This window comes from Lipophrys pholis, assembly GCF_963383615.2.
Source record: "Lipophrys pholis genome assembly, chromosome: 4".
Taxonomy (NCBI): Eukaryota; Metazoa; Chordata; class Actinopteri; order Blenniiformes; family Blenniidae; genus Lipophrys; species Lipophrys pholis.
This window is the reverse complement of record NC_137637.1, coordinates 31,351,492-31,365,885: the sequence shown is the minus strand read 5'-3', so window position 1 is coordinate 31,365,885 and position 14,394 is coordinate 31,351,492. Positions and strand designations below refer to the sequence as shown.

The 14,394-nt window shown below is 43.0% G+C and overlaps 1 protein-coding gene across 1 annotated transcript in view; it reads right to left on the bottom strand.

Annotated features, from left to right (window-relative positions):
* The window catches only part of cacna2d2a (calcium channel, voltage-dependent, alpha 2/delta subunit 2a), a 145,832-nt gene that overhangs the window by 11,426 nt on the left and 120,012 nt on the right, over positions 1-14,394 (bottom strand). Inside the window, exons 9-17 of the mRNA XM_080461153.1 lie at positions 13,569-13,619; positions 13,180-13,279; positions 11,293-11,454; positions 9,962-10,072; positions 8,698-8,776; positions 4,285-4,334; positions 1,378-1,467; positions 658-726; positions 63-137 (exon numbers count right to left, since the gene is read on the bottom strand). Of these exons, the coding sequence (XP_080317279.1) occupies positions 63-137; positions 658-726; positions 1,378-1,467; positions 4,285-4,334; positions 8,698-8,776; positions 9,962-10,072; positions 11,293-11,454; positions 13,180-13,279; positions 13,569-13,619 (787 nt within the window). The remainder of the gene's footprint in view (positions 1-62; positions 138-657; positions 727-1,377; positions 1,468-4,284; positions 4,335-8,697; positions 8,777-9,961; positions 10,073-11,292; positions 11,455-13,179; positions 13,280-13,568; positions 13,620-14,394) is intronic.

Genomic DNA, 14,394 nt, shown 5'->3' with positions numbered 1-14,394 from the left:
CAAAACCGTACTTGATCATTAATATGTGTGAGTTCATGAACACGAGTGTGAAACACGCTCACTCTGTACGTCGGCGTCTTCTTTTTGATTTCACTGATTGCAATGTCGACGCCCATGACTCCAAGGATGAGCTGATTCTGTAAGAACAGAGAAAGTCATTATTGCCATTTTATCCAAGAATCACCAGGAGCTGGTGGCTGTGCCGTGAGCAACGACCCCCCCCCCCCCCCCCCCCCCCCCCGCTGCCCCGCCATCTCCGACTTATCACTTTTGTGCGCGATCTGATTAGTCCATATTTCCACAGTCTATCTTAAACCGAGTCGGCTTGCTGCTTTAAGCCCCGGCGATAAGCTCAGAGTAAATACTTTGGTCATGGATACTGAAAGCGGGATGCATCTCCTCTCCTCTCCGGATGGTCGCGGATACTACAGATGAGCCGTCACCCCGGGGTGAGGCGTTACCCAGAGGAGCAGCATCTGGATGGATGCCATGGAAAATGATCGATGATGGTCAAAAACAAATCGACTGCGACACCGAACCTTGTCTGTCTGTTAGTAACTTCACAGTTTTACTCACCTGGACGACTATAAAATCATGTCACGGCAAGGTATGAGTGAGTGTGTGGATGTAGTTGGTGTTTCAGTTCTGTTTTTTTACCTGAGAGCTGCCGGCATCTGGAGTGTTGTTGAAGACTGGCATGGTCCCGGTAATGACGAGGCCCAGACCCTGATGAAACATTGAATATAATGAAAATGTTTTTATATATATATATATATCTCCTTATGCTAAATCTGTCTAAAAAGACAGAGAGAAAGAAAGAAAGCGTACACAAAATCTGTCTCTAATCTTAAAATACACAAATTGAGCATCGGAAAAGCAAAACCACTTCATTCAAAGAAAGAAACTGTAAAACCAGAAAAGGAAAAAGTATAATCTTTGTTTAAGAAGGATTAAAACAAAGCTCTGGAATGAAAATGAAGAGTACTTCTGTGAAGGATGTTGGCAATGTTTGTTAATTTTAAGAAAGACCAAGTAATACCTGCGCGTGTTGATGTTTCTCACACTGACAGGAATATTATTATTATTATTGTCACCTGCTCCACTAATAAACTTGAGTAACAAATGCAATGAGTGAAGTACTGGTATCTGTTTAGTTGGTGTTATTAAAAGTAAAAATAGTATTTAAAAAGCTAATACTTGAAAATTAAAGAAACTACTTCCAAAAAATTTAAAAGAGTTAAATATATGAATATTTGACAAACACTGATATTTAATTGATATTTTATAAATGGAAGAAAATATAAACATCTGTGCTTAAAGTAAGTCCATCAGATGTTGCTTTGTGATGTTTGTAATTAAAATATCTTTCTGGCTCACCAGGGCGTCCTGGTAGACGTTGGTCCACTGCAGCTGCTTGGCTTTGGGACCAGCCAGCACCATGGGACGTCCCAGGACATCCAGGTACTCCTGAGACATGACATCACACACACACACACACACACACACACACACACACACACACACACACACACACACACACACACACACACACACACACACACACACACACACACACACACACACACACACACACACACACACACACACACACACACACACACACACACACTCCTGTGAGTGGCCACTGTAAACACACGTTATCAAACAGACATTTATTGAGCTCGTCATGTTCTGGTGTTAGAAGCAGAGAGCTGGAAGAGCCCTCCGATGTTCATCTGTTGTAAAACTACAAGACCCTGACCGGCCTCGTCTCCATCGCCACATAAACCAGCGGGCCGCCAGCAAGAGGGTCCCGGCCCTGCCGAGCCGCGAGGCCTCCAGTCCTGAGCCACTCAAGGCCGTTTTTCATCATTATGAAGGAGCTATTAAAAACACATTAAGGGTGTCAATGGCACGACGTGCTAACACACCATTCTCCCAGAGGCTCTACTGTCAGCAGTGCCACAGTGAAAGCCTGCCACAGCGCTTGTGAGCGGAGGTGAAGGGTTAAGTCCACAAGTCATACATCATATTCCCTATATTCTTCCGTTCTCATGAGCCGGCTCATACATCAGCTGAGATGTCTTTTCTTTTTTTTGTGTGTATAACCTATCGATCCTTGTCATTTGGGACATTGTGTATAATGAGTGAAATTATTGAGCGGGCTGACCTCATGACACAAAACGGAACCGCTCTCTTAAGAAGGGTGGAAAAAAGCACAATGAGGTCCAACCGCGAGCCGTTCTGTGTCTTATTAATATAAAGACCTATGATGAAATGACTCTCTAATATACCACACCAGCAGTTCTCATATGTGTGACCCCCCCCCCGCCCCCTTTAGGCGTCAACACAATATGATCAAGTGTAAAAACAGAATCAGCCAGAATGCAGCAAGTCTGCAGGGGTTAAATGTTAATTTTAGCAATTTAACATTAATGCTTTGTCACAAACGGACAAATTTCCATCCATTTATTGAAAGGGAGCCGTTATCACAAATGTCTGACCCTTGGCACCATCTATTGCTGATACACAGCAGAGGTGCCCTGTACGAGCACACAGCTATTCCAGCACTGCGCTTTTGACCGTTTGTTTTCCATCGTCTGAACAGCGAGGTGCTGACAGGCGTAACCTATTCTATTATTAGCTCAATAAAAGTGCGGATTAATGCGCCACAGGGAGATATTCCATCAGGACAGTGACAGCCAGACCTTTTCACGGGATATAGGGGGAAATTTTCCGCCTGGCAAGAACAATCTAGGAAACTTAAAAAGTCAGCAACCGCAGATATGTGGTCCAAGGGAAGCCGAGCCGTAACATAGGCTGGAGCACCATCTGAGCTTTGACTGACGGCTATCGCCGATCTGATTAACGTGACCATGAACTCGGCAGCATTTGTCCTTGGCTGTTACTGCTGCTTGCTGCTCTGCTGAGAGAAAAATACAGGGAAACTAAATTTAAAAAAAATAAGTAAATAATAAGTCACAGATGATGTAAAAAACAGTTTTCTCTAAAAATTTTCTGCTAATCTGACACATCAGGCCCAAATATTATGTAAAATAATAATATTACCATCTGTTACTTGAATGTTGCCATTGGATTAGGCTGAGACTATGTGATGGGCCTGTGATACTGAAGGAAGGAGTGCAGTTAAATAACATAAGGCCCCGGTGTGTCTTCAGGGCCAATGCAGAGCGCCGTAGTCACCCACTTTCACAAAACCTATTAGAGTAAGTGGCAGTTCTTAGAATATAAATATGCCAGAGTTAATGGAACAGCTGACAGTCTATTCTGGGGCCTGATCGCTCACCGGGGCTGGGGAGGGGGGGGATGAGGAGGTGGGGGATGAGGAGGTGGGCTGTGCAGTGGCCTCTGTCTTGAACCAACATCGAACAACAGAGTCAATTTCTAGAGCTGGAATGAGGTTACCCCACAGGCCTCTCAAAGCCCGTAGAGCCTCGAGCAAATTGGGGGTAGCGGCTCTGAGCATGAGAGGAACCTGAGGTGTGCGTACATGCAAACAACAAGGAAATACATGCATACATGTGTGTAAATTAAGATATTGAAGCATTTACTTTACTTCCATATACATGTGCTATTTTTGTCATATAATTTATAATTTGCTTATAGGGTATACTAAACCAGTGCAACCCTTCAGTCATTTCTGTGTTTCTTCTTTGGGTGACTCAACACACCATCTTGTGGTTCAGTCTTGTATTGCAACAGGCTAGGCCAAGTCAGAAAACCTTCTGATTTTGTAGAACTACCACATTACATGTTTTTAAGATAACCCCAGGTGTGTTGTTTTATTTCATGTTACACATTATCTGAGGTTATATGAATCTTACATTAACACCAATATTCTAAATTTAAGGGCAAAAACCCCCAACCTGTTCTGTTACTTTACAAAACACAAATGATCACTGACTACGTCCACAATATGAAACTCTGAAACACTTTGATCGGAACGCTGAGAGGGATTATGTCTGTTTAATTAACTGAGGTAATTTCTGCATCTTTGTTCAATTTGTATAGACTTTGTTTGTCTGAGCAATGTTCCTTTAAAAAAGACATTTCATTCAAGAAATTTCAATAAAATGCATTCTATAGACATTTCAGTTAAAAGTCATTGATAAGTAATTCTACTTTTAAGTATTTCTAACTAGAGTATTTTTTCACTTTTTAAGCTCACTGGTTGTACCTGAGTCTTAAATCTCCCTCACTCTACTTAAAAAAGGTATTTCCAGAGATGTCCTCACGACTTTGTACACAATCTGCACTTCTTACCTGGGTATTGATCCTGATGGCTCCGATTGATGGAATTTCAAAGTAGTAACCTGAAGATTAAAATGAGAGAATCAATACACTGATCCAGCTGGAGGCTTCGCATCAACAGTCGGCTCCATGTCGCACACCTGTGCAGTATTCTCTCCGCACACACAAGATTCAAACAGTCCCCGTGTGTACATTAGGGATCCATTTGTAGATTGCACTATAATCTCTTCACGTTATTGGTAGATGTAATACGATGATCTCTAGGTGATGAAGTCGTGGCGGCGCAGGCACAGCGGCGCTCGTGGCCGGTGACCCGTAGGCGCTGACGGCCGTGCTGTAGGATGTAAATGTGGAGGCTCATTGGGAATGCTGGGCTTCAGGCGGCGCTGCAGCTGATTAAGGGTGGAGGAGAATGACCGACTGGGTCCATAACCACACCGCTCCCCAAGTTATTAAAGCCAGGAGTGTTTATACAAAGAGCCGCGAAATGGAGGCAGCGCCGGCGGAATGTTAAAAGAGCTGAAATAACTTTCATTATTCTCATAAATTATGCGCTTCCTCCACAGAGGTCTGTGTTGAGATTTGCCTTCCCTGTCTGATTCATTACTAAGCTTAAAGCACTGGAACAGTATGCATGTATGTGCACATCCACACACATCCCTGCACATTCAGTCTCCGGTTCAAGCACACGTGCACGGATCAGTTATTTGTTATCATTCTGTTCAAAGTAGCCGTGTCTCCCTTCTCGGCTGTGTGCCAGGGAAGCTGCATCAGAGGCGATAGAGCCAAACAGAGAGGAAACTGTAGGTGGCAGGCAGAAAGTGAGAAGGTAAGACGAATGTAGATTTCCTCTGCAGGTTAACCAAAGAGATTTGCAGTGTGAAGATCAATTATGAGCCTAATTATTTACTCGAGAGACTCATTTACATAATATCCTGGCACTTGTAGATGTCAGCTCTCTTTAAAATGCCATCTTTTAATTCATAAAATACTTGGTGTCTATACTGAGACAAATTAAAGCTTTGATATGCGCTGCACTGCAAGCAATGACTGAAAACGACACTTGAGTTTAAAAATGGCGTCCATAAGTTAAAGTGTCCGTGAGCAAGACGCTGAACACAAAATTGCTCCCGATGGAAGTCGAGTGAATGAAATGTGACGCCATGCAGTGTCCATCATGTCTATTTAAGCATGTTTGGGATTTTAGGAAGAAACTGGAGTACCAGGAGAAAAGCCAGGAACGCACAGGACGAACATGCGAACCAATTTTTTTTTTTGCAATTGTACTTTTCATTCGAAAAACAAGAATACAGCTCACACTTTAGTGCACGTGTCACCCGTCTTTCACTGAAATAGCATTGAAAGGTGAGATACATTAACTTCAGTAAATAAATGAACAGAAAGTAAAAAAATAAAATAATTATTGCAAATGCTATATATTCACCATCATCCAGGTATTACCTCGTGTACACGATTATCCAAACTTGCAATAACAATAAAAGCAATCCAATACTATTGTCCAATACTATTTGAACATTTCCATAATTTTGTTTTTCATCAAAACTTTAACTGAGGCTACATGTGACCTGAAACACGTATCCAGTAAGATTGTGGTAGAAATTCCATCGAGATTCTAGAGAAAATTGTTCTGGTTTTAGTGGAATCTTATTTTTATGGACATTTATTTTATTATTTTATTCACAACATTTATCCCCCACTTCAGCTGTTTATTTTATAATTATTTTTTTTTTAAAGATAACCTTCTTTTTGTTTTGGATTTTGTTGCGCTGTGTGAGAGAAACGTTCCCATTGTCCTCAGAGTCACAGAGAGGTTCCCTCCCGACTTGGGCTGGGATTGCAGCTCGAGTGAGACAACAGCTTGCATCTTCTAGTGGCCCACTTGTGTGTGTGTGTGTGTTTGTACTTGTGGGTGTGTGCTACACTACGGTGTGTCAACTGTGTGCATGTCACGGGTGAAGGGTGAGGGCCTGGAAGTGTCAGGGAGCTGGCTCTGCCGGAGTGAGATACCAAAGAGTAATAAGCGCCGAAGATATGAGAGGACAGCTCCATTGAGGACGGTGTGTCAACACTATTGTCTTCTGCTGGCATTGACTTTAGTAGCATGGTAATCACTACAGTCATAAACAGCAGAGAGCATGTTGGCGCAGAGGCATAATCCTGGACTTTCCCCTGCCTGACAGGGAGATGGCATGGTAATCACACGGCGACCAGACTCCTCCTGCTAATTAATAACAACTTCTGGGGGCGATGCTTCTGAAGCGGGTTGGCTCCACTGGCAATAAGCTCATCAGCCGCCAGTTAAAGCCCCCCATAAAGGAGCGGCTTCAGATAAACTGCAAGCGACGCTGAGAGACGAATGACGCCACAAAAGACAGGAGGAGAAGTGGTTGAGGTATTAAAACTGAAACAAAAGTGAGTCTGGAAGGACTGAAGTGAAGATGAGATCTGTGCAGATGACGCGTGGGCCGTGAGGCTGTCGGTCAAGAGGAAAAAGTACTTTACGGCTGGGGCTCCTTAATATCACATAGTACTAAAAAAACTGTCGAAAACTGATGTGTTTGCTGACGATTTCTGATTCTCACAGTTCCTGCAGTTTTGTTTTCTGTTTTCTCGGATTTCTACAAGTGGGACCTCCCCATCCCCACCGCAATCCTGCGTTTCCATCTGCTTCTCGTGTCATTATCTCTGTCAGTCATCAGCTATGTGTAGACATCCACACACAGTGCACCGCCGTTGGCCTTATCCCCACTTTCACCACAACCGATGAACACCACTCGGCTGCTCTAAGACATACGTTTTCAGGTAATGTGAAACTTGGCAAATATTTGCTTTGCTTAACCTCCACCATCCGTTTGTCAAAGCGAGTCATATGTGTTGCAGAGAAGTTGACCGGGACACGGCTAATTGCTTTAACGTCCAACTTCCACACTGGCTGTACGGTTACTGGGCAACGCTGCCGTTTAACGACCAAACGTGTCTGTGCATTAATGGGCGTGAAGCAAAGAGCATCACGCTTCAGTCGGCGATGCAGTTTCATTTACGGGTGATAAGTGGACCGCCAACTTTAAGCTGCATTTGTTGCACGACGTTTGCACAAGTCTATTTAACGTGTATAATAAATACTTGCGGCATCTCACAACCGCAGCGTTCCCATGAGCTTCTCGTAGCATCTGTGCTCATGGCACATCAGTAGTGACACCAGGATTTACCTGACAGGAGGGGAGGAGCTAATATCAAAGGTTATTGCTTACTTTTGTTGACTTCTTACGGTCGTGCTGTCACAAGTAATTTGTCATAAAGTGCATTTCCTCAGTACTGAGCTTCATCACAGCTGTTGCTTTCACTTTGTGCATGAGTAGATCAGTTTTCTTTTTTTGTCTCCTGAAAAGAGTTAGTTTCTATTGGCCGGGGAAATCATCGTCACTATGGCGATGTGCCGTGGTGCCAGCACACCTGGCTTCTGAAGGGAATAGGAGAGGACACCTTGATTTGTTTCTCGAACATTATGCCCAAAACATGATCCACTTAAAGGGTAAGTACAATCCTGCACTCTGTGCATTGACTGCTGTTTATATGTTGACTTGGACAAATGTCTTATAGGATGAGGAGTTTACAAACAACAATAGGCTACATTATTTAGGATGATTTCAAGTCCATTCAATAAAAAAAAATCAAGCCAAAGTGAAATCAAATGACTAGTTTGAGTCCTTAATGGGCTTGGGAGTTTGTATGTTCTGCCGGTCTGTGTTTCCTGCCACACTCGTCTTTAAGTAGCCTGTAGGTGTGATAAACTCTGTTGGTTTGCTCTGTGATAGTCTGGCGACCTGCTCAGGGTGTAAGCTGCTCATCGTCAGCTCCGATCAGCTCCGGCACCCCGGATTGGATGAACCAGTGCAGAAGATGGATGACAAATAGCAGCTTTTGTAAGTTGTTCTGAGGCGCACATTCTCATGCTTATTAAAATTACTCCCATCACATAGTCAAACGTTAAAAAACTAAAATAAATTGTTGTTCACTACTTTGGTGCTGCACCAAATATGACATGCATACTGACTGAATTGGAATGAGGGGAAGTCACTAGAATTACTCTCAAATGTATTAATGATACAGACACCTATTCGAGTATGCAGCGTATGTATAACAGAAAAAATGTGAGCACCTATAAAATCAGAACAAGCATAATTCAATACATGAATGAGAGGAGACAGAGATCAAACCACCAACTGAGTCGCAGCAAGTCCATCTGCTTTAATGCATATTTCACCAATGAGCAGTATGTGGCTTGTTGTGTTGGATTGGAAGGCTATAATACCCTCCATCTTCTCTATATGTACCTTCTTCAGATTAATTATTTTTACCGCCAGGGGGGATGAAATGCTCACCAACACAGGCTTGCTCACTTACCTTTATTGGCACACGCTATCCACTGCAGAGGAGTGACGTCATAATTATGCTGACCGACAGAGAAGGTGAAAACTCGAACCTGGACGAGTAAACGACACAAACAAGGAAAAGTCAAGTGGAAGAAAAAGACAAATACTAGAGACACTCGTATGTACTGATGTTTGTCGAGCCTATATACAGAGCACACCGTTAGTCTATGCTTCTGCTGTCGCGTACAACTATACAGCAGAATGTCGTTTTCAATTCTATAAGCAATATTACTGAAATGCATTTACCTTCTACATCATGTACTGTGACACCGTGTGTTGAATGCTTTAACAATATTCTAAATGATGATTTAATGATCTTCAATATTGTCACCTTCCCTCTTTATTCCAGTTTAAATTATGTTAGGAACTTTGTTATTTAAGTCTCATTTTCATATTCGTTTTTTTAGGGCAGACCAGGGAGTACACATCATAAGCAGCTTTGTGGTTAACTGACAGTTCCCCGTTAAATAAGCAAATATAAAATAATAAGACCAAATTTTCTGTTTTTTTGGTTAAAAAAAAGGTAAATTTTTTTTTTAATTTCTATAAAAAAGAATTAAAGGTTATGAATATATAACACTTAAATAAAATAGTTTTCTATACAGTAAATAATGCAAAACAGCCCCCAACCCAAGCCCTTTTCTTCTATCAACAGAAATGACATATTTTACTGTCACTATTAGGGTGACGCTAAAATGTTGAAGTCGTCACAGTATGACAGAAGACGTCATGAGGAGGCTTGGTCGTAATAACGATTAGAATTAATATTGGTTGGAACATGAAATGAAGGCGTGGAAACCACAATAAGGCGAGACCAAAGACACACACAAAAAAAATAAATCATAGACTCTACAGGCTTTAATATTACAGGCTCTGATGATAAAGTGGCTAATTAGTCAGCAGGTCAGAGCTGTTAACACCAGCAGCCAAACAACAAAAGAGACACGAGAAGTGAGAAAGATGGAGAGACAGATTGAGAGCAGAGAAAAGATGAAAACAAAATACCACAAAAAAAAAAAAAAGAAAAAATCCACAATAACATATTTTGCACAGATTGGAACACTTGGCATGTCTGAGAGACTAAGAACTGCTCGGGCTGTAATGAGACGATGTCAGCAGAAAACCGTGACGACGGGGGTCGGAAATGGGACTCTTGAGACTCTTTGTGGACATACGTGATCTCCCGGCCTGGCAGAGGCGGCCAACGCGTAACGGCGTTACAGGGACACACTCACTGTTTTGTTGGGCCAGTTGTACTTCTCGAAGATTTCCTGTGCACGATCCTCCCCACCATCTGTAAACATCATTATCATCTTATTGCAGTTGGCCCTCGGGGCGCTGCTCTCCTGTGGCACATGAAACGACACAAGAGGGAGACAAGCAAAGAAAGAAAAGGGAACATGGCGGGGGACACAGGTTAGAGGAACAAAAGAACAAGGTCCCGCTGCTCCAACATTATTCTAAAAAGTGAATTAGTGTGGTAAATGTGTGGGAAAACAAGGCCTCTTCATACTAATTAACATCTTGCCCCACAACACCGGAGACGCCATCAACAACGCTTCCTGTTGGCACCAGCCAGCAGAGGCTCGGGTGGCATTCACATTCATTCTCCGCGTAGTATTTCCTCAAACTATTCTTTTCCTCTCTTCTTTCCCGAAAATGTTGGCGTAACAGATCCATCTAATCCACTCTCAGCTTTCACTCGTAGCTCTTCACCATGCATTTATGGACTCCTTCCTTGGCAGGCATGGGCTTTGTCATATTAGCCTGATTTTAAGATTGCATCTCGAGTATATGACATTATTCCAGCATTAAATTTGGTTGTCTCAGAAGCATTTTCTCTAGCATATCCGCGCCCCCTCTCGCATGGCAGCTGTCATTGATATGCAGCCCGGCGGCATGTCAATGTGACAAGATCCTAATAAAGATAAATAACACGGCGACAATTGCATATTTTTATTGTGTTTCAATCATGGCAGCGAGTCTTCTGCAGACAGCGATTAAAGGGGCCTTTTTATTTCTAATTCTGCCTGCACAAGGAAGAGTAGGGTGGAGGGGGTGGGTGGAGGGGGTTTAGGGGGTACTTGGCTCTATGCCTCCGAGCCCACCAGAGGAATATAAAGTGTCTGTGGCTGATCTCCTCTGGGCTGCGCTCATCAATCATCCCATCAGAGCCCATTAGGGTGGCAGCCTCCTAAAATACACAGCAGCATATGGAGCTGAGGCAGCACCTGTGTCGAGAGCACGTGGACGCCTGCTGCTGACAGACCTCACTACGGCGCTGGCTGCTGCAAAAAACAGCGAGCTGCTCTCCATCACTACAACAGCTATGATTGGACCTACCTTCAGCAGTGACAGCACTCAGGAAATGTCTTATGCAGGCTACAGCCAATCACTGTCAGGGTTGTGTTATCACGGTAAATTCAGTTTTATCAACCGGATTAGACAGGATGACCATGTAGGATCTGTGGCACAGCACCACAGCGTGTGATTTAAGACTTTCTGGATGCGCATTAGTCATCGTCAGTCAAGGCCAAAATAACGCACTTTAGGACTTTGTTCTTACATTGAGAAGCTGTTCGAAGGCAAACGTGAAGCCAGACTTGTAGTCTGTGGTTCCTTTGGCTTGCATATGCATGACGGCTTCCTTGAAGATCTTCTTGTTGCGAACGTTGGCTTGGACCAGAGTCCTGAAGCACGGAACGACGGCGTCGGCCTTTTCATTGAACTAAAACGGAAGATTAAAACAAAAAAACAAACATGCATCAGTTTATTGAAAGGGGGGGGGGAACTGGGCAAAACACTGAGTCGGATCATCCCCCAAAATTATAGCCTATGTGGGGTGTAAGTATTAAATGTGTTCAAAGGCAGGAAAAGCAGGGACAGGCTTGTGAGTGGCCGAGGCTCATTATTGTTATGTATGGCTCGGGAAGGCAAACACCACAGAAGAGCTAGTGGCGCTCAAACTGCTGCAGAAGTTTGTTTAGTATGCAGAGCGAACAAACAAACCAAAAAAAGAACCTACACAATCATATTCAGTTGGTCATAATGTTATAGCTGATTTGCGTGTGTGTCGCAAATAAGACTGCATCACCGGTGTGTGCTCGGTTCACGGCAGCAGGACGCAGTTGCAGGAGTGTACAGATGTAAGCTGCCCTGCTGCTCTCTGTCTGGCAGTAAACGCAGGTAATTACAACTTTCCATGCAAAGAACAGGTGCATCTGAAACGCCGGTGTATTACACCGCAACGCAAACCCAGGCAGGGTAATATCATCTGTCTCATCTCATCTACCAAATTACGCTAAAGCTGTGCGAGTGTTCGTGGGAGTGCGTCTGGGATCGACTTGCGTGCAGAGTCTGTGTGTGTGTGTGTGTGTGTGTGTGTGTGTGTGTGTGTGATCACGATATTAGCAGCAGCGTCTGTAATAGCATGTTTCAATAGTTGTTTCTCCTTGAAGGTCAACTTCACAATCCGCTGACATTTTCGGGACAAATTGACGTAAAAATGTGACATTTCTGGTTCGGTGCTGTTGTCTCTTCTTTCTTTCTTTTTTTTTTTTAAAAAATGCCAGACAAAGAAATTCTAAGTATTCAGCGGCGTACATTCAACATTCATCACAGTATCAAAACTTGAAAAGTCGAGCTGTAAAACAAGATTAAGGGAAATTAATTGGGATACATCTACTATCTAATAGAAATTAAAAAAATAAAATAAATAAAAAGAGCCCTATCAAATAAAGCCTATATCATTATAACTAATTATACTGCTGTTAGAAAGAGGAGCCACAGTTGGTCATAAAGAAGTGCAGTGAAGCATGCAGGCACAGAAGATGATGTCTGATGATTGCTTTCAGTTCTTTTTTCAGTCATCAGTGTATTTTGCGCTTGCAAATAATTCAAAGTTTCTGTAAGCTCTCGCTTTCTTTACACGAGTGAAAATCAGATGCACTTTCACACAGATTATCAAGCTCATATGCTCATTTCCTGCTCTCAGAGCTGGGATTTAGAGGCATACACTGGCTAAAAGCTATGGATTATGAAGGATTACCGAATGGCAGTCTACAAACAGAGCCACCATACCAAGTCAGTGGACTTGTTGGTGTTAGTGTGCATTGGTGTGTGTGTGTGCGTGTGTTTTATCTATCCTGCAATATAGAATTACATTAATATTCCCCTGCACATTAGTCCTAATAGAAAACTTGGTAATCAGTGAAGAGTGAAAGGCCAATCCTACAGACGACGGCGAGGCAGGGAGAGCAAATAGGCTGTAATGAGGGAGGTGCACAGTTTCCACTGCGAGCAAACAACAGGGAGCAGCGTGAGCTCACTGTGCCGCTCACTGACTCCCTGCTTGATTAGCACCTGCTTAATGAATACAACAAATATTGGTATCGGCGTCGGGAGCGACTTGCGTCGCTATATCACAGGTCACGATCTGCGAGCGACGGCTCACCCTGGCCACGTTGACGTAGTCGTCGTCTGATAGGGTGTCCAGCATTTCATTCACCGAGGTTTTCATGAGCTTCAGAGTGAGTCCACTGACACTCCCACTCCTGCGGGGAGGAAGCAGAGGCGCACTTAAGATGCTTCCTGACAGGAGGACAAATCCAAAGAAAACCATACGGGCCAATTCTTCTGAATACAGCTTTTGCAATTACATCCTCATCGGGAGAACGGCGCGTTTTAAACTTAAATGAAGGTTAGAAGATGAATAAGGAGCACTATGGACTTTACACACACCAACAGGTGGCACTAGCGCCCTTTGAAGAAGACTGACACTCCACCCGTGGAAGAGGAGGAGGAGGGGTTGTGGGGGAGTTGAGAGAGGATTGAGATACTCACACATCCACTATGATGACCATGTCCTTTGGAGACGATGCTCCTTGGATATACCTGTACAAAAGACACAAAGAGCGGGCTTTAATTTGTTCCCATAATCTCTGAAAATTGCAGGAAAGAAAAAAGCCAAAGTCACAATGAGCTGAACCACGATAATGTGGAGCGACCACGGCTGAGCCCACTTAAGCTACAGAATACTGAAAAGGCTTATGTGCTTAGAAGAGTTAATAAGTTGTTATATACTTCAGTGTTGGCTACAGCTGCTGTCGGCTGACTTCAACACAGATAGTCCTCCTCGCAGAATAACAATGCCTCCTCTAAATAATTACTGCACGAGCCAAAGTAATTATTAGTTTATGGTCTAAGTAAATAATAACACATTTAACACAATGGCCTGCACTGAGCTGTTTAACCCCCGAACCGTGCAAGCCATCGCTGTGGGAAAGACCTGTTTTAAAAGAAAAGACTTGTAATGAGTCTGAAAGGCGTGAGATAAATAATTATTGTACTCGGTATGAACCGAAGAAGACTGACGTGAATCTGTGCTAATTGCACCATTATCATTACTTTAAGGGCCAACATTTAGGTGTTTAATATTTCAAACTACGGCTGACATTTAAAGCGTGTCACTTCGCTGCAAGAAATATTTATTCAAAAGTTTGTTTCCTACTTGTGTTTTGACATTATTCAAAGATGAACTAAAAACAAAAAATAACACCATAAGGTCTCTATAATCTGTGCCGATGTTGACTTCAGGGACACTTAATTAACGTCACTGTAATTAAGTGTCACTTAAAGGTGCTAAACATTTAGGAAGTCATGTGTCTTT